A 27,790-nucleotide genomic window follows, 5' to 3' on the forward strand; every position below is an offset into this window, starting at 1 on the left:
ACTAAAAATTTAAATCTCAACACTTTCTATTACATTAATTTAACCTGGTTTATTTAAAAAATATTTCCTCCTCCTACAGTTAAAGAATGATACTTCTCTCCTGCATTAAAAACAAAATAACTATATCTCTCTCTCTCTAACCTACAGCTTTGCTCAGTTGAATTAAACATTTTTAAAGCTTTATTCTTTACTACTACACCAATATCCTCAATTCTTAACTGGTCCAAGAGCAGATTTCCGTACATGACAGCAATACATACAATATATACAAATAAAGATAATCCTGCCAGCAATTATGTTCAATAACAATACAGAAGACACAGTATTAAAAATCAGTTGTGTATTTATTTACACAGATTCAAAAAGAATCAAAAATCCAACATAGTATCATATGAAGCTTACAATTCAATGACTAATCCAGTTTAAAAAGAAGTTTTCCTCCACTAACTTGAGCATGGCACTATTTTAAATGCTTCAATTATGAGTGCTGAAACATCAGACACCTACACATCTTCAGTTTTCATAGAATTACTATTAAGTCCAAAAAAGTCTTTTTTGATGATGTACCGAACACACTGCAAAATCACATTTCTTTCATGTCGAATGTCTGGAGCTAAAAGCTAAAAAACAATAAATACAGAGATTAGCTAGTAAATAAAATATAGCCAAGAAATATAATCTAAAGTATTATGTGTGCCTTCCCCATATGAAAACACAGAACAATAAAGATGTACATTATATTTACTAATTATTTGCTAAAAAAGAATGAAAGAACATTTCCTCTTAATTTATAGCAAGATTATCTAGCTTTTTAAACAGCATAAATGTTAACATTTGGGTTCTTCCCTAGGAGTATCTGACAAAGGACAAAAAATATAGGTTTAAAAGCCTGCAATTCTTTAATATAAAAATCATATTAAACAGGATCCTACCAAACCCAAATCTATAAACAGTATACAAATTGGTAAGTAGATATAGTAAAGATAGTAATACTACTAATCTAATAGTTAAAAATCCCAATATTCCTGGACTTTTATAACTTCCCATTTTTGTGCTTATTGTAATTAAAAGAAAGCTAAAAATCCCTGGTATTTAGAATAAGTACATAACCAAGGAGTCATTGATAATTTGTCAAAAAGATAAAAGTGACCTCAAGTTATTTTCTGGTGTCCTTAATGTACAGTGGGGCCTTGACTTACGAGTGTCCCGACTAACGAGTTTTTTGAGATACCAGCTGTCTCTCGGCCAATTTTTTGCATTGAGCTGACAGAGTAATTTGAGTTAACGAGCTCCTTAACGAGCTTGGTCTCGGAACGAATTAAACTCGTAAGTCAAGGCCCCACTGTAGTTTGAAAACATCACATAAGGAACTTTCAGTGGAAAAATGATTTAATTTGCCCCTATTAGGCAAACATTTTAAAAATACAATTTACTTTATATAGCACTGAAATTTACAAAACAGAGTGCTCATTTCAGATCCATTTAATCAGAAGCAACTGTGTCTACATGTAACCCTCATGGAGTGTAGCCACAGAACACTTTAGCTATAGCACAAGCACTTATCTGACAAGGCAAAACCAAACAGAATTTTCACAGAATGTCAACAGTTTTACAACTCGATTAAAAATTTAGGAATAGCCGAAACCGGTTTGGCTCAGTGGATAGAGCGTCGGCCTGCGGACTGAGGGGTCCCGGGTTCGATTCCGGTCAGGGGCATGTACCTGGGTTGCGGGCACATCCCCAGTGGGAGATGTGCAGGAGGCGGCTAATCGATGTTTCTCTCTCATCGATGTTTCTAACTCTCTATCTCTCTCCCTTCCTCTCTGTAAAAAATCAATAAAATATATTTAAAAAAAAATTTAGGAATATTTCTATTTCTATCACTCTTATACATGAAAGCCTTGGATCTTTGAATAGTTTCAAGTCCATTATTTAGAATCAAAAGATGCATTGCTTCCTCTTTATAATTTGAAAAAAGATAATAGATTTTTTTAGCATACCACACTGAGAATAAAGCCAATAATGCACAAATGTTTCCTTTTCTCACCCTGGCTGAGTGGCTCAGTTGGTTGGAGCATCATCTCATACAGCATAAGGTTGCAAGTTCAATTCCCACTTAGGGCACAAGCCTAGGTTGTGGGTTGGATTCCAGATCAGGGCGCCTATAGGAGGCAACCAATGATGTTTCTCTCTCACATCAATGTTTGTTTGTTTCTTTCTTTCTCCCTCTCTTTCTTTCTTCCACTCAAATCAATGGAAAAATATCCTTGGGTGAAGATTAAAACAAAACAAAAAAACCTTTTCTCCTTTCAGTCTGCCAGTGTATTTAGCTGTGCGTTCAGTGAAAACTTTGTGTGTCAGTATACCTCAATACACATTTTGTAACCAATCAGTTAAACCTAGATTCTTTTATTTTAAGCAGTTTTGAAAACTGTAGGATTAAGCAAATAGAAAAGGGGGGGGGGGATGGGGCGGGGGAAAAGAAAGAGCCCTAGCTGGTTTGGCTCAGTAGATAGAGCGTCAGCCTGCAGACTGGAGGGTCGTGGGTTTGATTCTGGTCAGGGGCACATACCTTGGTTACAGGCTCAATCCTCGACCCGGGTGGGGTGCGTGTAGGAGGCAACCAAATGATATCTCTCTCACATATCTATGTTTCTCTCTCTCTCTCCCCCTCCCTTCCACTCTCTCTAAAAATAAATGGGAAAATATCCTCGAGTGAGGATTAACCCAAACGAGAGAGAGAGAGAGAGAGAGAGAGAGAGAGAGAGAGAGAGAGAGGAATAACTCATGGACATGAACCACAGTGTAGTGAATGTGGGGGGTCTAGGGGTGGGTGGAGATGGAAGACCCATATCAGGGATAAATGGTGATGGGGGGAAATAAAGATAAAATAAAGAGGGGAAAAAGAAAAATCATTTACCATTTCCAGGAGATATGGATGATGTGTTCTTGGTTCAAATAACGCATGATAATTGTGGCAATCTTTCTTCCTCTTAGGGTTTGTCTTTTTGAAACTTTTCTTTTGGCTTCTGGCTTCTGAGAAATTTCTAACAGTTGGTTTAACATCTTGATTTGGTCCCTTAGGAGTATCACTATGAAGAACCTGGTCTTCCGCCAGAACATCTGCTTCGGTCTTAATGGGAGTTTCTAAATGCGATAAAAACCACAAAGATTAAAAACAAAAACACAGGTTATCCTTCTAAAAGGTAACAACAACAACAACAAAAACCATAATAACTTCTCCCAGCCATAATACTGCCTAATTATTAATTAGAACTAGGCATTTACTATGTATTATAATACTTTTTAAAAATTGGGAATTATAACTGCCAAGACTTGAGGAGATTACCACAAAGAATTAAAGAAAGTGATCCCTATGAAAGAAATAATACAAGATTGAAACTTGGATCTACACAAATGAAGAATGAAGAGTGCCAGAAACAGTCAATATGTGTGAATAAATACAAAATACATTGTTTTCTTGTTTGAAAATTCTTTTAAATATAATGATAATATAAAGCAAAAATAATAACAATGTATGTGGGGTTTATAACATCTGTAGAGATAAAATCTATAATAACAATAACACAAAAGAAAGGAAGAGAAAAATGTAAATATTCTATATAATAAAAGGCTAATATGCAAATTGTCCCCTTGACCAGGAGTTCGACCAGTGGGCAAGGCCGGCCGGCCAACCGCCCACGGCCCCTCCCACCAGCCGGCCCAATCAGCAAGGACCAGCTGGACCCCGCCCGTGCACGAGTTCATGCATCGGGCCTCTAGTATTGCTACAAATTTCTTAAATTGTATGTGAAATGCTATAACATCATCTGAAAGTAAACTGTGATAAGCTAAAGTTGCATATTATAAACTCTAGACCAACTCTTATTAAAGAAAACAAAGGAATATATCTAATAAACCAACATTTGCACTGGCCTAAAAATATAGAATTAATCCAAAGGCAGGAAAAGAAAATAAAACAGGTGAGACAGCCCTAGCTGGTTTGGCTCAGTGGATAGAGCATGGGCCTGTGGACTGAAGGATCCTGGGTTTGATTCTGATCAAGGTCACATGCCTCGGTTGCAGGCTCAATCCCCAGCCCTGATTGGGGCATGTGTGGGAGGCAACCAATCAATGTTTCTCTCTCTGTCCCTTCCCTTCCCTTCCACTCTCTCTAAAAAAATCAATGGAGGAATATCCTCGGGTGAGGATTAACAACAGCAACAACAAAACAAACAAAAAACAGATGAGACGAGACAAAAATAAACAAACCATATCAACTATTACAATATATGTAAATAGTTTTAACACTGTAGTTAAAAGGTTAAGATCAGACTGAGGGGGGAAAAAGAACTACATGATGTCTACAAAAAAACAAACAACAACAACAAAAAAAACCCTTTAAAATCATAGGTAATCCTTGCTTTACACAATTTGAACTGAGATTAAATCTGTTACCAAAGAACAGTGCAAAGTGAGGACTGCCCATATAAAGTCACAGGTTAAAAGTAAAAGGATAGAAGATAACAAGTATACACAAATCATAAGAAAACTGTATCAATATCAGTCAAAGGAGAATTCAGAACAGGGACAGACTGTCACCTGGGATAAAGAGGGACAGTTCATAATGATAAAGAAATAAATGTATCAAGAACATGGAACAGTAACAGCTAATAACAGAGTGTCAATATACATGCAGGAAAATGTCACAAAACTAGCACTTACTATGTGATTTTGGGTCAAGTTACTTAACTCTTCCTAAATTTCCTCATAAACAATGGCATGTACTTCATAAGGTTATGGAAATAATTAAATGAGTAAAGCACAAAAAATAGGGCCTGATACAGAGTAAGCACTATAAAATAACTTGTCATGATGATAGTAGTTTTGATGTGCCTCAAAGTGATGAAGGGGGAAAAAGACAAATATAACCATAAAAGAATGGAGCTAAGAATTCAAAGTGGTTCATAGAGTTCAAAATTATGGGAATAATAAAGGCAAAAGACAAACGAGGGCATTACTTTCTATTATTCCTTGCCCTTTCAAGTACTGCTCTCCCAATCCAGGAGTACAGAAGTCAAATGAATCAGAGCTATATTGTCAATTTGCTGTTTAAGAATGAGAAATTGGAACCATTTATATTTTTCTCAAGATCCACATTTCCCAGCTTAGTGTCATTTTTTTAAAACATTTAATCACCTTTATTTATTGTTTGTTTGTTTTTGTTAATCCTCACCCAAGGCTATTTTTTCCATTGATTTTTAGAAGAATGGAAGAGAAAGGGAAAGACAGAGAGAAACATCTATGTGAGAGAAGCACATTGATTGATTGCCTCCTGCACGAGCCCTGACCAGGTCCCAGGTCAGGGAGGAGCCTGCAACCAAGGTACATGCCCATGACCGGAATCGAACCCAGGACCCTTTGTTCTGCAGGCTGATGCTCTTTCCACTGAGCAAAACTGGCAAGGGCAATATTTTAATACTAGTGGCCAGTGTACGGATTCGTGAACATTGAAAGGACATTAATTAGAAGAAATATTTTAATATTTTAACATGATATAAGAACAACAAAAACATGATATAAAAACAATGACTAATAAATTGATTAAATTTATTCTAATATTTCCCTGTAAACCACATTAGGAGTAAAAACACTTTCAGAGTGCTTGACTAATTTCCCTTGTGATGAAGTATTTACAACTTTAACATCACATGCTCTTCGAACTCGAGAGAAAGCAACATATAACTGACCATGTCCGAAAACGGGTTCAGGTAGGAATATTCCTACTCTGTCTAGAGTTTGTCCTTGTGATTTATTAATAATCATCGCAAATGCTGGCATCATGGGAAACTGTCTTTGAATTAATTTAAATAGGAGGCCAGTGTCAGATGGAAAAAAATCAATTCTTGGAATCAGAACAACCTCTCCTTCCACAGATCCTGTTAATACTTCAGCTTCAATTATGTTAGGTCACAATCTTTTGATAGTAAATCTAGGACCATTACAAAGACCCCATTTACTATTAAGATTTCTCAGTAGCATGATGATTACACCTACTTTCAATTTTAATTTATGACATGGCATTCCCGAAGGAGTACTATTAAGAAATTCAATGGGAAAATCGAATTCACGATTGAAACCACTAAATTCACGATCAGCAATGACAGATCAAAACACGTGTGCGATTGGCACCGAGAGCTTTATATGTATCACGCATGCGCGAGTCAACGTTTATTTTCAAATTGCCAGTGCGTGTCAGATGTACCAGTCGGATGAATGGTCGGTCACTTAGCTTTTTATATATATATATATCTATATAAAAGTGTAATATGCTAATTAGACCAGACAGCCAAACAACCTTCTGGACGAAGCCGCTGTGGCGGAGGCCAAGGCAGAGGCAGTTAGGGGCAATAAGGCAGGCAGACAGAGGCAGTTAGGGGTGATCAGGCAGTCAGGCGAGCAGTTAGGGGCATCAGGCAGGCGGGCAGGCAGAGTGGTTAGGGACGATCAGGCAGGCAGGCGAGCAGTTAGGGGCAATCAGGCAGGCAGGCGAATGGTTAGGAGCGATGAGGCAGGCAGGCAGAGTGGTTAGGGGCAATCAACCAGGCAGGCAGATGAGCGGTTTAGGAGCCAGCAGTCCCGGATTGTGAGAGGGATGTCTAACTGCCAGTATATGCCCGATCCTGCAGCGATTCCTGCGGGATCAGGCCTGAACTGGCAGTTGGACATCCCCCGAGGGGTCCCAGATTGCAAGATGTGCAGGCTGGACTGAGGGACCACCCCCGCCCCCGCGTGAATTTCGTGCACCGAGCCTCTAGTAGAAGATAATATTTATCAATCCAAATAAATTTAAAATATAGCCATTGAGTTTTTTCAAACCTAAATCACTCTTTTTGGTTTACAGTCTTTTGAATGAGTTGTCAATTTAAAGATCCCCAGTCATAGTCAACACAATTTGAAGAAACAATAATTTTGGGGAGTTGTAAAACTGCACTTAATTTCTAATATGGCAAAATAAAACAAATAACTAAAAGAGGAAAACAACAACAAAAACCCACTCAGAACAGATATCAAACTAACCCATTTGAAGATACTACTCATTACCTGACCTGCGGGGCTCAGTGGTTGAGCGTCAACCTATGAATCAGGAGGTCACATGCCTGGGTTGTGGGCTTAATCCCTAGGGGGCGCGGGCAGGATGCAGCCAAAAAATGACTCTCTCTCAACACTGATGTTTCTATCTCTCTCTCCCTCTCCCTTCCTCTCTGAAACCAATAAAAAAATATATTGGGAAAAAAAAGTAGAAAATTCTATTCACTGACATTTTCTTTCCTATGTGCAGGGTGAAGCACGGCCTCACCTTTTACTTCTATCTTTCTTGATGGAGTCTTTCCTTGTTTAAAACTCTTTCCAGGAAAACATTACTTATGTTTAAGATCTACTATACATTTTTATGTCAATCCCTAAATTGAAACAGATCTTAGCTATAAAGATACACAGACAATAATGTGGTGAAGGCCTGGGGTAGGACAAAAGTCAGATGGAGGGATCCAATGGGGGAAAAATAGGAGGGGGCATGTGTAATACTCTCAACAATAAAGATGGAAAAAAAAACTATGTATCATTGTAAGTGCTTAGGGAGTGCCTATGGTATGCTGGGTGGGTCACAGAGTGACTTCATAAGCATTCCTTTATGCTCCTCATTTTGATACAGACAGCATATCATTCTGTACAGCTCTTTAATTTTTTATGAGGGTATGTATCTTAAAAAAAAAGAGACAATTGTTAATATCTGTGAAAATCAGACAGCCCTCTTAATCTAGAATCCACTTAAATGAGCAGCCTTCTAAATGCTATTTCATGGCTCAGAGAAGGCCCACTTTATTTCCTTTATTTATTCCAAAGTCCCTATGTCTCAGTACCCTATTCTATAGCCAGAATTAATACTGAAAGCTAGAAATTTGTTAGTGACTTGATGGCTTAATAAAGCTGAATTCAAACTACATAAAATAATTCTTATAGCTTAGAAATGTTTAGCAAGGGCGTTTCCATAATGCAGGGCATTTTGGACAGTTAGTCAAAATGAATTTACACAAAATCAAACACATCTATTAATAAACAGCATCCTTTGTTACCTATAAGAATAGGCAAAACTACAAGTAAGATCGTTAACAAACTTACAGCATAAACAGAGATAATTTGTGACAACAAAAGCATAAAAAGGGATGGGGAAAAGGTCAGAATTTTCGGAGGATGGAGATCAGATGCACTCAAAAGAAAAAGGACTACTGTATATATGGAAATTTCTTTTTCATAAACCTAATGGTAAACACACACACACAAAACAAACAGGCACATCACTTAAAAAAAGAGGAAATAGAGGAAAGAAGTATGGAATACCGTCAAACAAAAACAACAAACAGAAATACAAAGAAAAAGAACCAATGGAGGCACAGGAAACAAAGGATAAAAGGGTTACATATCAATAATTACCCTAAAAGTAAATTGACTGAACTCACTAATAAAAAGGCACAAAGTAGCAGGTTAGGTAAAAAAAAAAACAAAATCCAACCATATGTTGCCTTCAGGAGACACATCTAATCTGTGAAGATAGAGATAGACTGTCTCCAAGCAAACAGCATCCACAGAAAAGCAGGCATAGCCATACTTACATCTAGTAAAATATATCTCAAAATAACCAAGGTAGTAAGAGACAAAGATGGACATTTTATAATGATAAAAAGAACACTACCATCAAGAAGACTAATGCAGCTAATCAGGGAGTACCAAAATATATAGAACAACACTAACAGAACTAAAGGGAGAAACTGACAAAAACACTATCATAGTTGGAGACCTAAATACTCCATTGCCAGCTGTAGACAGATCAACCAAACAGAAAATCAATAAAGAAATATCAGCCTTGACGAGCAGGCATGGCTCAGTGGTTGAGCGTTGACCTATGAACCAGGAGGTCATGGTTTGACTCCTGGACAGGGGGTTGTGGGCTTGATCCCCAGTGTGGGGCGTGCAGGAGGCAGCTAATCAATGATTCTCTCTCATCATGGATGTTTCTATCTCTCTCTCCCCTTCCTCTCTGAAATCAATAAAATATATTAAAAAGAAAAGAAAAGAAAAGAAATATCGGCCTTAAATGACACATTAGATCAAATGGACATAATTGACATTTATAGAACCTTTCGCAGAACATCGGATTGTATGTTCTTCTCCAGTACACATGGAACATTCTCAAGGACAGACATACATTGGGTCACAAACTAGCCTCAACAAATTTAAGAATACTGATAATACCAAGCATATTCTCTGACCACAATGCTTTGAAATTAGGAATCACCTGGAAAAAGGAAATCCACAAATATGTGGAGATTAAACAACATACTACTAAAAATGACTGGGTCAATCCTATATAATAAAAGCGTAATATGCTAAGTGTCCGATCGACTGTTGGCCGTTCAACCAATCAAAGCGTAATATCTTGATATGCTAATGTCACTCAACCGCTCGCTATGACGTGCACTGACCACCGGGGGGCAGATGCTCTAACTGGTAGGTTAGCTTGCTGCTGGGGTCCAGCCGAATCAGGACTGAGGGAGATGGGCTGGACATGCCCTGGAGCCTTCCCACGGCCCCTCCCCAGCTGGCCAACCTCCCGCGTCCCTCCCCAGCCCCAATGGTGCACCAGTGGGGTCCCTCAGCCTGGCCTGCGCCCTCTTGCAATCCGAGACCCCTTGGGGGATGTTGGAGAGCCGGTTTTGGCCCAATCCCACATGCCAGGCCGAGGGACCCCACTGGTGCACAAATTCGTGCACCAGGCCTCTAGTGAAGAAATAAAAGGTGAGATTAAAAGATACACAGAGACAAATGGGAATGACAATGGGAAACTTCTGGGATGCAGTGAAAGTAGTATTAAGAGGGAAGTTTATATCATTACAGGCCTATCTCAAGAAACAAGAGAAATCCTAAGTAAACAACTTAACATTACATCTTAAAGAACTAGAAAAAGAAGAACAAAAGCAACTCAAAGTTAGAAGGAAATAATAAAAATTAGAGTGGAATTGAATGAAATAGAGAACAATTAATGCAACAAAGAGCAGGCTCTTTGAAAAGATTAATAAAATTGACAACCCTGTGGCTAAAATCACTAAGGAAAAGACTCATATAAACAAGATCAGAAATGAAAGAGAAGTTATCATAGACATCACAGATATATAAAGGATCATACTAGAATACTATGAAAGACTATATGTCACTAAATTCAATGACCTAGGAAAAAAGGGTAAATTCCTAGAAATATATAACCTTCCTAGACTGAATCATGAAGAATTAGAAAATCTAAATAGACTGATCAACAATGAGGAAATTGAAACAACCATCAAAAACCTCCCAAAAAATAAAAGTCCAGGACCAGATGGCTTCACCAGTGAATTCTACCAAACATTCAAAGAAGATTTAATACCTATCCTTCTCAAACTCTTCCAAAAAAAATTGAATTAGAGGCAACACTTCCTAACAGCTTTTATGAGGCCAACATAACCCTGATACCAAAATCTGGCAAGAATAACATGAACCAAGAAAACTAAAGACCTATATCACTGATGAATATAGATGTAAAAATCCTAAACAAACACTAGCAAATCAAATACAACAATACATAAAAAAATGACACATCACAACCAACTGGGGTTCATTCCAGGAGCATAAGGATGGTTCAACATATGCAAATCAATCAATGTAATACACCACATTAACATAACAACAAATAAAAATCAGATGACCTTATCAATAGATGCAGAAAAAGCATTTGATAAGACACAACACCCATTTATGATTAAAACACTCAATAAAATAAGAATAGAAGGAAAGTAACTCAATATAATAAAGGCCATATATGACAAATCCTCAGCAAATCTTGGTTAAAAGCATTTTAAAATTAATAGGCTGTTAATTTTCACAAGTGACATACAGACTGGATAGTTTATCCATTAAGTCCAAAGTCTGTTAAACCAAGGCCCGCAAAATCAAGGGTTTACCGTATTTGCAAAGAACAGCTCTGACAAGAGGTTAATATCCAAAGTATATAAAGAACTCATACAAGTCAACACCAAACAAACAATCCAATTAAAAAGTAGGCAGCCTACTTAAAACAGACCCTTCTCCCAAGAAGACATACAAATAGCCAACAGATATATGAAAAGATGTTCAACTTCATTAACTATTAGGGAAATGCAAATCAAAACTACAATGAGATACCACTTCACACCTGTTAGAATGGCTATTATCAACAAGACAGTTCATAACAAGTGTTGGAGAGGTTGTGGAGAAGAGGGAACCCTCAGTCACTGCTGGTGGGAATGTAAACTGGTAGAACCACTATGACTGTTCCTCAAAGAATTAAGAATAAGTTACCATATGACCCAGCAATTCCTCTTCTGGGTATCTACCCAAAAAACTCGAAAACATTTATTCACAAAGATATATGCACCCCTATGTTCATTCAGCATTGTTCATGGTGGCCAAGACATGGAGACAACAAAAGTGTCCTTCGATAAAGGATTGGATAAAGATGATGTGGTTCATATACACTATGGAATATTACTCAGTCATAAGAAAAGATGAAATACTGCCATTTGCGACAACATGGATGGACCTTGAGAATATTCTACTAAGCAAAATAAGCCCATCAGAAAAAGCTAAGAACTATATGATTTCAAAACTGAAACTCATAGGCACAGATGTTAGTTATCAAAACGTTCACTTGAACCTATGAAATCTTATTAACCAATGTCACCCCAATAAAAAAAAAAAAGGTTATGACTTACTGTGCAAGAAGACAACAAATGCCACACAGAGAGAGGCTCTACTGGAAGGCAATATAGCTGGCTTCTTTACACGTTTAAGTCCCTAAACTTAAGCTTTGCATCTGCTCAGACTCACACTAGCTTTGGAAGCTTATCCGTTCTAAGCTTAAGGTTCTATGAAATGAAGGGGTGGGACCTCAAAGATCCCTTCGTTTCTTTTCTTCCTTCTAGTTAAAAAAAGGTGGTAGCCTCAAAATGAAGTCATGAGTATAAAAGCATTAAATGTTTTATCTTAAGAGAGAGAGAAGAAAGCATTCACACAGCTTGTTTTTACTGGATTCTGTAATCTGGTAATAGCTTTCTTTGCTATCTCCTGTCATAAATACAACTGATAAGCAGAAAATGTAATATGTGTTTAAAGAATAACTCCATCTTCATATCAGTGCAATGGAAACAAGAGTAAAGAGATAAATAATACTTTCATTTTTTTTTAAAAAAGGGGCAACTACCTGATAAAGCCAAAGTAGTTCATATTTCAAAAACTTCAAGTAGCTTTTAACCAGCTACCATAGTAAGCCAGAACCCATTTTAAAAAGAAAAAAAAATTCCTATTACAGATAGATCTAAACATTATCTTTCATATTAAAACCCAATTCTTTCTTCTTTAACATCTTCCAACTACACAAACACTGATTATCTCTAGCCTAGTCAACATTAAAGTGCTGCCATCCTCATCCACTTACATTCACATCTTCCCTTCATTCTGTATATTCACTGTTAGACTCTATATTCTGATCTTCAGTACATTTCCTATTGTGATTACTCATCTTGGGCTGCGATACATACACATGAATTCTCTCATGGTTGGTAAAGCCTAAATAAAATTACCATGAAGAGTCAGATTTCCACAACAGCAGGACACAGGCTTATTCATGAAAGCATATGCTGAATTACTGATAGGAACACTGGGTTAAGAACTGCAAATGACACTACAACAGATCAATGGCCTACTCACAGCTCTTAAAAAAAAAAAAAAAAAATATATATATATATATATATATATATATATATATATATATATATATATATATGTTTTTGTTGATTCTAGAGAGAGGAAGGGAGAGAGAGAGAAAGAGAGAGAAAGAGACAGAAACAGTGATGAGAGAATCACTGATCGGCTGCCACCTGAACACCCCCCACTGGGGACTGAGCCCACAACCTGGGCACATGCCATGACCCGGAATCAAACGAGCAACCACTTGGTGCATGGGATGATATTAAATCAACTGAGCCACACTAGCCAAGGAAACTCACAGCTCTTTTAAGAGATGCTAGAGATTAAACTGGCTCATCATCATCTTTAAGGGTAAAACATGTCTTCTGAACATAACTGACTTCTCAGAAAGACTCTTGAAAGGATTCATTTCTTCCAACCTTTAAAACTAATGCAACCACAAGTACAGGGTTGCTTTGTTAAAAAGTGAGGTAATTTATGTAAATCTGCTCTATGAAGAGCAATACCCTATATATATTTAGGAAAGTCTATCATCATCTCTGTCATAAAGGATCTCTTTTTACCCACCAAAGGTGCAGGGAGAGTAGAGACAAGAAATTAACTTCCTTTGTTATATCTTTTAGAATTTTCTTCAATACCATTAGTCGATATTCTCTCTTCTTCCCATTCTCTCACTATATTATGTTTACCTTTTTCTCCCAGAATAGCAATACATTTCCCCATTTGTTTCCTTTGTCCCATGTTAACTTTACTTCTGAATCAAATGAAATAGGAATTTAAATATCAAATAGGAACGTGCATGACACATATTTCCTCGGATGAATGGACACTACTGATGCATAGTATATATCAAAGGCAAAAGCAACAAAATAAAACAAACCCATTGCAACAACTGAGGCCATAACTTACCTTCTGGCTCACTCTCTGACCCTGACAGACTGCCATAGTTGTTCATTAATGAGCACAGTGCTGGTGTCACTTCCTTGGGTATGACAGTACTTTGTGGTTTCTCTTCTTTATCAGACTCTGAAACAGAAAAAGAACCAAGAGTAAAACAGTATACCAAAAATATCTACCACAATAAAAAGAAAGCTGACAGCCCCCACTCCCTCATGTGTTAGGAAAATAATTTTTTCCTAAATCTTCCCGAAGAACAAAACTCAAAGGACCTGAAAAATTTCTCCTTGGTTTAAATCTTCATGATCAGAGAAGTAATTTGCCCCAAAGAGAAGACACAGGGGCAAATGGAAGCTATACACAACTGTTATTTCACAGATTATGGAATTTGGGCCTTCTTTATATTAATTTACAGTATTTGCTATTAATTTATTGTATTTACTTTATGTATGCTATTAATTAACTTCATTAAGATAGTAGAAAGACCAGAAATGTATTAAATTCCCTTGATTAGGATCAGACTTTGAATATTAGATTTAGGAATAAAATATAACAATATCTACCTGTGTTATTTTTAAGACTGGTTTTAAGGAAATAATATTTATGCCATTCTATAGATAAAAGCTTAATCAAAGAATTTTGCTGAAATTAATCTGTCCAACGTTTTTATTATTTGGAATGTGAACTTCTAAGAACTTAACTAAACAAGCCACGCATGAGAACTGAAGTACTCAAAAGCCTGCCAAAGGTAAAGTGTTTGATCAGAGCTCAACAAGCCTAGCTGTAGCCCCAGGACACTACCTATTACATTTGTTTTTGGAAGCTCTAAAAATATATTAAATGTATTCAAAACAACCAATAAAAATAAAGCCTGACCGAAGAATGAAGACAATAAGTAACTTGTCTATGTAGTGAACTAACTTAACCCACAACCAATATGAGATGTTTCAAGACAGAATTTAATGTCCACTAAATCTAGGGGAAAGCAAAACATGCCAATAGAAAATGGGAGTATACTCTTCTATGAATGTGGAACTACCACCTTCTAGTGGTTAAATCTAGTGAAGTTAAATCCTTTCTCCTTCACCCATCCACACTGCCCAGCACCAGACCGTCCAAAAACTGCTTGTCAATTTTTAAAATAATTTTTTTTTATTGTTTTCAGAGAGGATGGGAGAAACACTGATTGGCTGCCTCCTGCACACCCCCAACTGGGGATTGAGCCCGCAACCCCCCTGACTGGGAATTGAACTGTGACCTGGTTCATAGGTGAACGCTCAACCACTGAGCTGCACCGGCCAGGCATTTTTATGCTAACTTATCACCTTTTCTCCTGGATTTATAAAGGGAAAGGGAAATATGTATTGTTTTTATCTATCTCTCTAAGTATAATTAATATTGATATATATTTTCAATGGATTAAAAACAATCTACAACAATATTAGTATAGAGATTGTTCATCCCATTATTTGAATGATGATAGGCCAAACTGTATTATTTCCTTCTAAGACCCAAAAAGAGATACCAAAAAGGGCAATACCTGTTCTTTAAAAGCATGAGCACATTTCATCCTTATGAGGTATCACTTTCAGTATTAATTACAGGTGATGAAACCAAATTCAAAGAATCTGATAATTTTCCCTTGGGCAACACAATTACTAGTATACAACAGCTGGGTCAAATTTAAGTCCTGGCCATCTGACTCCAAATCCCAATTCTTAACTATAGGGTTAGAATATCTCCTACAGATATAAAGTCCTCTTCTTAAAGGAAGCCATTCCAAGGGAAGTAAAGGCAAAAATACATGAATGGGACTATATCAAACTAAAAAGCTTCAGCACAGCAAAAGAAACTAACAATAAAACAAAAAGGCAGCCAAGCAGATGGGAGATGATATTTGCAAGCAGTAGCTCTGACAAAGGCTTAATTTCTAAAATATATAAAGAACTCATAAAACTCAACACCAAACAAACAACCCAATCAAAAAGTAGGCAGAGGACCTGGAAACACCTCTCCCAAGAAGACATACGAGCAGCCAATAGATATATGAAAAAAATGTCCAACCTCACTAAGCAATTAGGGAAATGCAAATCAAAACTACAATGCGATACCACCTCACACCTGTTAGAGTGGCTATTATCAACAAGACAAGTAATAACAAGTGTTGGAGAGGTTATGGAAAAAAAGGGAACCCTCATTCACTGCCGGTGGGAATGTAGACTGGTACAACCACTATGGAAAGTAGTCTGGCGATTCCTCAAAAAATTAAGAATAGAGCTACCATATGGGCTAGCAATCCCTTTCCTGGGTATATACCCAAAAACTGGAAATTACGTATTTGCAATGATATATGCACCCCTATGTTCACTGCAGCATTATTCACAGTGGCCAAGACATGGAAACAACTGAAGTGTCTTGCGATAAAGGAGTAGATAAAGAAGATGTGGTTCATATACACAGTGGAATACTACTCAGCCATAAGAAAGGATGGAATAGCACCATTTACAACATGGATGGACCTTGAGAACATTATGCTAAGTGAAATAGGTCAGTCAGAAAAAGCTAAGAATCTTAAGATTTCACTCATGTGGGATATAAAACAAACTTGTGAACACAAACAGCAGTGTGTGGTGGTTGCCAGAGGGAAGGGGGGGTGGTAAATGTGGTTTCACCATACGATGACAGGAGAAAATCTGACTTTGGGTGGTGGGCACACAGTGCAATATGTGATCTTGTAACAGAGACCCATACCTGAAACCTATATGATCATGTTGACCAATGTCATCTCAATAAATTTAATTTTAAAAAATGAAGCCATCCTATTAAAATGTCTCTTTGGTCAATAACAATGCTAATAAATGTCTTCTTTGCACTAACAGCTCTATTTCACTGCTCCCTTTTACAGCAAAATTCCAAACAGCTATTTGCTAAAATTCACCAGGAAATCACCTGGGCCTGAAATTTCCTACAGCTGTCTGACCCACTCCAGAATTTACTCCAATTTGTCTTTCAGGCCCTCCACACCAGTGAAGCTTTTCCTGCCAAAATTAACCTGCTTCTTCCGTGTTGACAAATCTAGAGGTCATTTCTCGGTTCACATCTTATTTAACTTAGTGACAACATTTGACAGTAATCATGTTTTACTTTTTTTAAAATACATTTTTATTGATTGCAGAGAGGAACGGAGAGGCAGAGACAGAAACATCAATGATGAGAAAGAATCATTGATCTGCTGCCTCCCATATATACAATGACCAGGAATCAAACCCACAATCTAGATACGTGCCCTGACCAGGAATTGAACCCATGACCCTTCGGTGCATGAGACAACGCTCTGACCAACTGAGCCACACTGGCCAGGGCTCATGTTTTACTTTTTAAAAAACATTTTATTCATGTGGCTTCCAGACCCTACTGAATTCTCCTCATTGACCAACTTCCAAATTTTTCAAGTGCCCCTGGTTCCAATCCTCAGTGAGTTTTTCTTTTTGCCTCCTCCTATGATTTCATTTTATCTCAAATTTTAAAATACTATCTAGATGCTGGTGAATTATACATTTATACCTGCAGCCTTCAATTTTCCCCTAAACTCCAAAATAATCTAACTGCCTGTTCAACATCACTACCTAATATTTGGGGGAGATATTTTGAGGCTATATAAATACTCTATTTTACCTTAAAGTACCATTCACCAGTGGCTCTTGCCTGAAACAATTATTACTGTGGTGTTCTAATGGTGACTTTCTATTTCTCCCTAACCCTTCTACAATTATTACTGAAATTCTTCTATAAAAAAGAGTTGTCCCCCCTCCCCATATTTATTTATTATCAAGTATAGACTCATGAATATCTATTTTTACTCGAGGGCCACAATGGGTTCTTAAACTGGACTGGACTCAAAATTTGTTACAAGGTTAAGCCATTTGGGAGCACTTCTATAAATTCAAAGTAAACATCATTACATAAAAGGGTACGGTCTTTTTTTTTTTTTAGTTTTATTCATTTCAAACGGGCCGAATCCGGCCCGCGGGCCGTAGTTTGCCAACGGCTGGTATAGACTCATGAATATCTATTTTATTCTTTTGGCTATAATCTTTATTATTTATTTTGTGGCTCAAAATTGTTATAAGTTTAGCCATTGGGAGCACTTCCAATTGGTCCTTATATCCTTCTAACATGCCCACATCCTAATGTTTTTTGAGCACTTTCTTCCTGTCTGGCACTGTATTAGATGCTCTAGGCCAGGGGTGGGCAAACTTTTTGACTCGAGGGCCACAATGGGTTCTTAAACTGGACCGGAGGGCCGGAACAAAAGCATGGATGGAGTGTTTGTGTGAACTAATATAAATTCAAAGTAAATATCATTACATAAAAGGGTACGGTCTTTTTTTTTTTTTTAGTTTTATTCATTTCAAACGGGCCGGATCCGGCCCGCGGGCCGTAGTTTGCCCACGGCTGCTCTAGGCTCACCTTATATTTTCCCTTTCCCAAACTTCAATCATTTCTCCAAAAAGCTCTGGTCTAGTCTCTTTAATTGGAGAATGGTAAAACCACAATCTTGGTGTTTGGTGTTTTCATGATTACTAGGAGTGTCACGAAGCTCACTGTACCTGACTGCCTTCCCAAAGGTAAGAGTTAGGAATTCACACAAATGAACAACTCCTTCCCTATTTTATTCCCCCTCAACTGTGTATTGGAAATCCACCACACAAAATAACACTTTGAAAAGGGGTGCTATCCCTTTTGACTTGATCAAAATGTCCTGTACGGTGACTTTTCATCTCAAAAGAGAAAGCTGTTTCCAAAGCCCTCCAGACACACCTAGCAGTTCTAACAGAGGCATTTTGAGAAGCTACCCTGGAAAGACTATGCCAAAGACACTGTTCTAACTGACAGAATAACACTCAACAAACTTCACTCACTTTTTTATTTTTAATCCTCACCCAAGGATATCTTTCCATTGATTTTTAGAGGGAAAGACAGAGAAATATCGATGTGAGAGAAACACATCGATTGGCTGCCTCCTGCACATGCCTCGACCAGGGCCCGGGCCAAGGAGCAGCCTACAATTGAGGTACATGCCCTTGACCGGAATTGAACCCAGGGCCCTCTGGTCCGCAGTATGATGCTCTATCCACTTAGCCAAACCGGCTAGGGCTTCACTCACTTTTTTCTAAATGTAACTTTTTTTTTTTTTTATTGATTTCAGAGAGGAAGGGAGAGGGAAAGAGAGATAGAAACATCAATGATGAGAAAGAACCATTGATCGGCTGCCTCCTGCATGACCCCTACTGTGGGGCGAGCCCACAACCCGGGCATGTGTCCTTGACCGGAATCGAACCTGAGACCTTTCAGTCCACAGGCCGATGCTCTATCGACTGAGCCAAACCAGCGAGGGCTTCACTCACTTTTTAATAAAAACAGCCAAAACATTTCTCGAAACTAAAAACATCAGTATAAAAACAGTAGCAATGAAGATGATAAAATTAAACTTTAAAATGATAATAAAATACCAGCTCAAATAATCTCTCTTACTGTTAAAACACTACTGATACTTTTCTTATGGTAAATCTCACTTCTCATGTATACATATCATATTCCCACTAACCAAAAATATAATACAATAATCTAAAACCTATCACTAGACTGAGTTTCTTGAAGGCAGAGAGAGACTTCTCTGAATCATAGTGCTAGGCAAGCAAAAAGCAGGATCTCAGTAAATCCCTATTAAAATGAAAACAGAAAAAAAAATTGCCTTCTGAATGCCTTGCCCAACTCTCCACACTAGTTGTAAAAGCTTCACATCTGGCTTCTTTCTACAATTTATTTCTTTACTTGTCTCTCTTCCTACCATTTTCTTTTCTTTTTTAAAAAAATATATTTTTATTGATTTTAGAGAAGAAGGGAGAGGGGGAGATAGAAACATCAATGATGAAAGCAAATCATCGATCAGCTGCCTTCTGTATGCCCCCCATTGGGGAACGAGCCCACAACCCGGGCATGTGCCCTGCCTGGGAATGGAACCGTGACCTCCTGATTCATAGGTCGATGCTCAACTACTGAGCTACACCAGCAGGGCATCCTCCTACCATTTGCTATTGCCCTTATGGAACAAAACATAGTTATATGCTCTAACCTCAAGAACATTTTCAAATTAAGTCTTGTAAAGAAAATGCTATCTATTGAAAAAAATCATCCTTAAAAAATGGAAACTTGGTTTTATGGTTTCCAACTCAAAAACAGATATTTAACAATGGGCATTCATGACAGCAGGTGTGCTAGGCCTGCTTATTTTCTTACTTTAACATCTACCCTTTAAACAACAGAAGCCCATTTAGCTTATGTCAGTGCAAAGAATGCTGTCCTAGTCAGTGTTCTATGATAATAGCTATATCACAATGAATGAATGACAAATTGGGTCCTTTTTGTTTTGTGGCTGCTGAGGCGCTTCGGTCAGCAATGATCAAGGACACATTACTGACCAGCTCCTTTCTTTCACGCTCAGTTAAAACTTATTAAAACCACAGGCCAGGAAAGCCATAAAACATGTTGTATGTATATTTAAAGAACAGCAACAAAATAAATGTGGTCCAAACAAATGAGATACCAAAAAGTTTAAAAGAAAATCTAGTGCCAACAGGCCATACTCAAAAGTGATAAACTGGGAGACTCCAAATGATATGCTTCCCCTTGAAACACTGTCACTCCTACGTTTAAAGCCTATGCACAATTAGTGAGAGTTGACAAACTACCAAGTATTACAAAAAGGAGGGCTCAGGTAAAGATTTTCTAAGTATGATATGAGGTTTATAAAGATTAAGAACTGTTGTCTTATCTAAAATGTGAATGCTGATGTCTGGATTAGATTCTGAGCCAAGAAAAAAAAAGGCAAAAAAATATAAGGAATTGGGAGATCTCCATTCTGAAAGTCAGCTTTATGCTGAGAAGTGTTAAGTGCACATGAGAGCACAAACGCACCATTATCACAATGCTGTGCTGCACCCTGAATATTTAGCACACAACTGGGTTTGACTGGCTCTGGCCCAAGGTGAAGGAAGCTGCCTCCAAACAAGTGTAAGGCTGATATATTGGAGAGTGGAGACGCTGAGAATATTTAGGGCATCTGAAAAAATGGTACATGTGGTTTTCTGTAGCTCTACCTGTAATGAAAAGTTGAAAAACCAGTTTGTCTAAACACTGATTTGGAAAATGTAAACATCCAGAAGAAATCTGAGGTAAAGGATAACATGAGTTTTTCCCCACAAAATGAGGATGAAAGGTTTTTATTACTGTTGCTCATATCTAAAGTGTCTCTTAAAGACCTAGCTACAGGCTTAAGTAAAAGCAAGATATATATATAATCATCTTTTCATTGTTATTTCACCAAATTAGCACTTACTGAAATACTTCTTTACATATGAGAAAACAGCCCCAGCTGGGTTGCTCAGTTTGTTGAAACGCTGTCCCATACACCAAAAGGTTGTGGGTGTGATTCCCAGTCAGGGCACATATGTAGGTTTCGGGTTCTGATCCCCGGTGGGGGTGCATAGCAGGCAGCTGATCAATGTTTCTCTCTCACATCAATGTTTCTCTCTCACATTGATATTTCTTTCTTTCTCTCTCCTTTTTTCTCTCCCTAAAATCAATGAACATATCCTCAGGTGAGGATTAAGAAATTTTCTTTATAAATGAGAAAACAGAATTATCCATCTACCAAAGCTAACAAAACAAAAACCACTCAATATTACAGAGTTCTTTAAACGTTCACTTAGAGAACTGCATCAGTGAAAAATTAAATAATTTTCAAATTAGTAACTTGATTATAATGGTAGTCTTCATATTTGTGTTTCAAGCATTTTAATGACATGAGAGTGTATATTTGGGTACAGGTGGTAATTTATCATCAAGGTCACACATTATAAATGTGAAGAAGTGTAGGGACCAACATTTTTTGAAGGGAAAACGAAAATTGGTGCCCAAGAATAAACTAAGTGCTGACCCAGAATTTCATCTGCCTTTTCTAAACTCTCTCCCACATCTCAACTATCCTAGGCTCACGTAATGTTTTTTAGACAAATTCAGACTTCACATTCAGAGGAAGTATGGTGTACCAGTGCAGTCAGACTCCTAAGTTCAAACTCTGGTTCTGCCACTAACTAGCAGTATGACGAAGGTAAATCACTTACCTTGTGTTCTTCAATTCTAAAATGAAAGTAGAAACAGTACATATGTAAAAGGTTTATTATAAGGAAACAAGTTCAATAATCTGTCATGTGAAGCCACTATCTTCCAGGCTGAACAGAGGCTGCTGGCAAACCTACAATGTAACCTTAGCCCACTCACTAATAATACTCCTTTGCAAATGAGGAAACACATGCAATTAGATAAAGCCTCCCAATGCTATTGGAAGGAAAGGTAATAGAAATATTTATATATAAATTTTCATTTTTCAGAAGGGAAAATGGAGTCTCAGAGGTTGAATGAGATCTGCATGGGATAGCAGCATTTTGGTCCTTTAATTTTTCAATTTATAAGCAAGAGTAAATTTGCCCCATAAGGTCTAGAGGGAATTCAATAAACACATAAATATATTCTATGCCCGAGGAAGAGTAGTATTACTCAAATATAATGAATTAATAATATTTACCCAATGATCAGAAGCATAAATAATACTAACTTCCACTGGGATTACTACTTTATGGTGGTAAAAATTCAAATAATTGAGCAAATTTGAATCTACAGCGTCAACACTCAGGACAATCTTAAGAAAGGTTCCAAGATTACATCATACTATGAAAATTATCCAACATATATTATCTTTCTTCCACATCTTGTCTGCCTCATACATCTACCCCCCAGTTCAGAAAAGATGTCCTGAAATGAGGTTTTTTACAAGGAATTTCTGTAAAAAATAAAAGCAAAAGCATCATTCTACATTTTTACATATTTGCATTAAACTCTCTACAAACAATGCTGTCAAGAATCAACTTCAGCATCATTGCCTATACTTACAAACACACCTTTTCCCGGATTAACTTACCAGAATCAGTATTTACCAAAACACTCAGAGGGTCTGCATTTGCCTTGGGTGGACCTTCAGGCTTTGAATCAACCAAGGAATTGCTTGATCCGATGGCTGCTCTCTGTCCGGCACAGTCATTTTCCCACTTGTGATGTCTGCCAGAACTTCTGATCTTTGCCATCTGTGAATGTCTGGACATTCCCTTCATCTTACTGGAGGAAAAAAGAAAAAAAGAAAAAAAAATATATATGTTATTTTTAATATAAAAGACACTGACCTTTCAAAAAATATTTGAAAAAGTCTACTGAATCCAAAAGAAATCTGTCAATCAATCACTTGTAGCCTAGTTCATTAAAGAGACCAGAATAAAATAAACTCAATGGTTTCCAAACGCAGAGAACTCTATGGAAGAACTTTAAAAGAATAACACACCACAATATACCATATTTTATCAATTCCAAAATGCACATTGCTTCCCATATTTTAATACCTCTGAAATTGGGCTATGTTGTATAATCAATAGCAGGTGAATTTAACAGGCAGCTTTCTTTCATTCCTATTGTACATAAAAAAGTGTTTCTCATAAAGTGTGTTAACTTTTGCCCAGCCGGCATGGCTTAGTGGTTGAGCTTTGACCCATGAACCAAGAGGTCATGGTTTGATTTCTGGTCAGAGCACATGCCTTTAGTGTGGAGCATGTAGTGATTCTCTCTGATGTTTCTATCTCTCACTCCCTCTTCCTTCCTCTCTGAAATCAATTTTTAAAAAGTGTGCTAACTTTATCTACTCATTTTTAAGGAGCCTGAAAGTTTCTGAAGCATTTACAAATATACTGCCTTGTTTAATTTTCATGACAGCTCTTTGAAATTAGTTAGACAGGTACTATTTACTTTACAGGAGGATAAACTTATAGACTGAGCACAATTTCACAGCTACCTCAAATTCAGTGCCCTCTCAACCACTACAATTACTCCTCTTAGAAGGAAAAAAAAAAATACTATGTCAGCATATTCTAATGTAAACTACATGTAAAGAAAAAAAGGTCATTTTATTATTTTTTATTTTTTTAATTGATTTTTTAGAGAGAGAGAGAGAGAGAGAGAGAGAGAGAGAGAGAGAGAGCTGCCTCCTGCACACCCGCTATGAGGGATTGGCCTGAAACCTGGGCATGTGCCCTGAGAATCAAACTGGTAACCTTTTGGTACACGGATGAAGCCCAACCGAGCCACACCGGCCAGGGCAAAAAAAGGCCATTAAAAAAAAAGGTTTATGCCCTGGCTGGTGTGGCTCACTGGATAGAGCATCCACTTGGGCACCAAAGGGTCTCGGGTTCGATTTCCGGTCAAGGGCATGTACCTGGGTTGCAGGTTGACTCCCGGGCAGGGCAAGTGCAGGAGGCAACCAATATCTCTCTCTCTCTCTCTCTCTCTCTCTCTCTCTCTCTCTCTCTCTTCCCCCCGCTTCCCTCCCTCCCAATCAATGAGAAAAATATCCTCGGGTGAGGACTAACAAAAAAACAAACAGGTCTATTCCCAGTAGACTGTAATATAAGGTATCCTTTGGTGGGGCTGAGTTTTCACAAAGATACATATGCTTATCCTAATTTGTCATCAGGCAAAATTCATTTCTCCATTAATAATGGAGACTGCAGTTAGGAGTATAAAAACTAGAAATCTGGGTTAATTTTGCCATCTTCTGGTTGTGTCTTTGACAATATTAATACCCCTGAGTCAGTTTACTCCCTCATCTGTATGTAGAATGGGAACCATAGAGATGTAGAGAGAATTACCATGAAGTGCTCCTAGAACCAGTTAACATACTGGGCCCTTAATAAATGGTAGTTATTACTGAAAGGAGTTAAAGCAGAATTAGTAGATAGGGTTAGGAGTAGAAAAAGGAGGAATCGTAGAATAGCTGAAACAAACAAAAAAATGTTTTGCAGAAAACAGGATGCTTGAAACAAAGATGTTTTTCTTGCAAGTGCAAAACAAAATGTTGCAAAAAGGCCAGAAACCAATCAGAGAGCGGCACAGATAGACAGGCACAGATAGACAAAGAGCAGGCCTTTAGCAGATATAAGGGGAAGAGCAGAATGCTGGGGAGCCTGTGTTTGTTTGCAATAAACTCCTCTGATCTGCACTTCAGCTTCATTTTTTGATTCCATGAGACACAACCCTGGGAAGAATTCCTGCTCACCTGTTCCCATATTCATTTAATATCTCTGCAATGCATGAGTTCTTAATCCTTTTAGATTCACCATAATCTTTACAAAGTCTCATCCCAAAAAATCCTATATAATAAGGGGTAATATGCAAATTAACCCTCAAGCCCTCACATCATCACAAGATGGCCGCCCCATGACATCACAAGATGGCTGCCACAAGATGGCCACCCCCACGTCATCACATGATGGCCGCCCCCATGTTGTCACAAGATGGCCAGCAGGGGAGGGCAGTTGGGGGTGACCAAGCCTGCAGGGGAGGGCAGTTGGGGGTGACCAGGCCTGCAGGGGAGGGCAGTTGGGGGCAACCAGGCCGGCAGGGGAGCAGTTAGGTGTCAATCAGGCCGGCAGGGGAGCGGTTAGGGGGTGATCAGGCAGGCAGGCGAGTGGTTAGGTGCCAGCAGTCCCAAATTGGAGAGGGTGCAGGCTGGGCTAAGGGACAACCTCCCCCGACCCCAGTGCATGAATTTTGTGCACCGGGCCTCCAGTCATATATATGCTAATCATATATATGCTCCAAATTTTGCAGAGAACCATGGACCAATTTCCATCCAGAAATGTTGTCCTAATACCTCAACAGAGTCATCAAAGCCAAAACAAATAATGTTGCTGCCTCTAGCCCACCATCACTATGAGGATAATGAAGAGAGGCCACTTTCCTCAGGCTCCCAATCACGATGCCTTCCCTGTATCCACTCAGAGATGCTGCCTGCACGTGACCACAGCTCACTTTTGAATGATCATCTTTAAGGTAATCACTAATAAGTAATAAGTTAGGATGATCCTTTAACTGATGAGATCAGTAAGACTTAACTGAAAAAATAGTTATTTAGTATTTGCATTCCACCCCACCTTTGAGGGATTAGTTCTATTACACCATTGTTTGACACTCATTTAAAAGGAGAGTTTATTTAATCAACATTTAATGAAAATAAAAACACAGATGCACTTGAAGTGGAGAGATTAGGAATCCAATCTAATAAAGAGGGAATATGCTAACCGAGTGCCCCGCCCTCAAAGGTGGTGGCACCCACAACCACAAGATGGCGGTGTCCAGTCCCCTCAGCCCCGCCGGGGCGGCCCGAGGCGCAGGCAAGCCTTAGATGACGGCTGCCCAGCCGCCCAGGACCGTCCGAGGCTCAGGTAACCAGGGCCATCCAAGGCTTGCGCTGCTGGCAGTGGCAGTAGCAGAGGTGTGATGGGGCACCGCCTTCCTCTGATCGCGGGGTCACCTCCTGCCCCTGAGGGCTCCCAGAATGTGAGAGGGGGCAGGCCAGGCTGAGGGACCCCCCCCTCCAATGCATGAATTTTCATGCACCGGGCCTCTAGTAATTATAACTAAAAAGCTAATTGAGAAGTAAATATAATATTAACAATTATTCAACTAATCCAAAAGAAGGAAACAAAAAAATTGGAAAAAATGTAAAACAAATAGGACCATGGTAGACTGAAACCTAAATATATTAGTAATTACATTAAATGTAAATAAACTAAACCCTAGCTATAAAAGGTAAACATTTTCAGCCTGGATTTTTAAAAATGTCCAAATTATATAGTCAATAAAGAAATACACTTTTAAATACACAGACACAAAAGTTTAAAAGGAAAAGGTTAAAACACACTCTCCTTGTCCTGGCTGGTGTGCTCAGTGGTTAGAGTGTCAGCCTGTGCACCACAGGGTTTGCCCTAGGTGGGGCTCCTGTAGGAGGCAATCAACTGATGTGTCTCACACACCTTTCCACCCCTGCCCTGCCCCTCCCAGCCACCTCCTCTCTCTCTCTTCCACTCTCTCTAAAAAATCAATGGAAAAAATATCCTCAGGTGAGGATTAACAAAAACAAAACACACACACATACACATACACACATAATCACTATCCTTTTTCCATTGCATCATACTGTACCTTTGTCATAGTCAGGTGATTGTTTACACATAGATCTGAGATTGTGGTATTAGCCAACACTACACTATCTTTATCACTCTAACTTTCCTAGCTATTCTAGAACTTTTGCATTTTCACATAAATTTTAAAGTTTATCAGTTCTGCCCTCTTTCACCATCCTACCACCCATATCCTTGCAAAAAAAAAAAAAAAAAGAATCCAACTTGCTAGGATTTTGATTAGGAGCAATTTAAGGAGAATTGATATAAACACATTGAGTCTTCCAGTTCATGAACATTATATATCCCCTCCATTTATTTAGGACTTTAATTTTTCTGAGCAATGTTTTATAGTTTTCATTATAGAAGTTTTGCAAATCTCTTATTAGATATAGTCTTAGGTATATATTTTGATGCTACTGTAAATAGTATCTTTTAAAATTTAATTTTCTAAATTCTACTGCTAATACACAGAATATATTATTTTTACTAATATATTGATTTTTTAAAATACTTCTATGTATTTGGCACCCTTGCTAAAGTCACTTATTAACTCTAGTTGCATATTTGTTTGGATTTTTTTACATATACAATCATGTCAACTCTAAAAATTGACAGTTTTACTTCTTTCTTTTCAAATTTTATATGTACAATTTTTTCCTGCTTTACTACACTGCCTAGGATCTCCAATATAATGCTGAATAAAAGTGGTAATAGCAGATGGATATCCTTATCTTGTTTCCAACCTCAGGAGGAAAATGATCAGTATTTCACTAATAAGTATGATTTGGCTGTAGGTTGTTTGTAGCCATCCTTTATTAGACTAAGGAAATTATCTCTTATTCTCGTTTTTTTAGAGTTTCTTTTTCATGAATAGATGTTAAACCAGCCGTGGGCAAACTACGGCCCGCAGGCCGGATCCGGCCCGTTTGAAA

At 38.0% G+C, this 27,790-nt stretch overlaps 1 protein-coding gene across 1 annotated transcript in view; it reads right to left on the reverse strand.

Moving 5' to 3' along the window:
- Window positions 1-325: 325 nt before the first annotated feature.
- The window catches only part of NUFIP1 (NUFIP1, FMR1 interacting protein 1), a 46,506-nt gene continuing 19,041 nt past the window's right edge, over window positions 326-27,790 (reverse strand). The window contains exons 7-10 of the mRNA XM_006083519.2: window positions 22,772-22,965; window positions 13,744-13,860; window positions 2,921-3,147; window positions 326-620 (exon numbers count right to left, since the gene is read on the reverse strand). Of these exons, the coding sequence (XP_006083581.1) occupies window positions 504-620; window positions 2,921-3,147; window positions 13,744-13,860; window positions 22,772-22,965 (655 nt within the window). The 3' untranslated portion in view covers window positions 326-503. The remainder of the gene's footprint in view (window positions 621-2,920; window positions 3,148-13,743; window positions 13,861-22,771; window positions 22,966-27,790) is intronic.

Source organism: Myotis lucifugus, unplaced genomic scaffold (genome assembly GCF_000147115.1).
Source record: "Myotis lucifugus unplaced genomic scaffold, Myoluc2.0 scaffold_7, whole genome shotgun sequence".
Lineage (NCBI taxonomy): Eukaryota > Metazoa > Chordata > Mammalia > Chiroptera > Vespertilionidae > Myotis > Myotis lucifugus.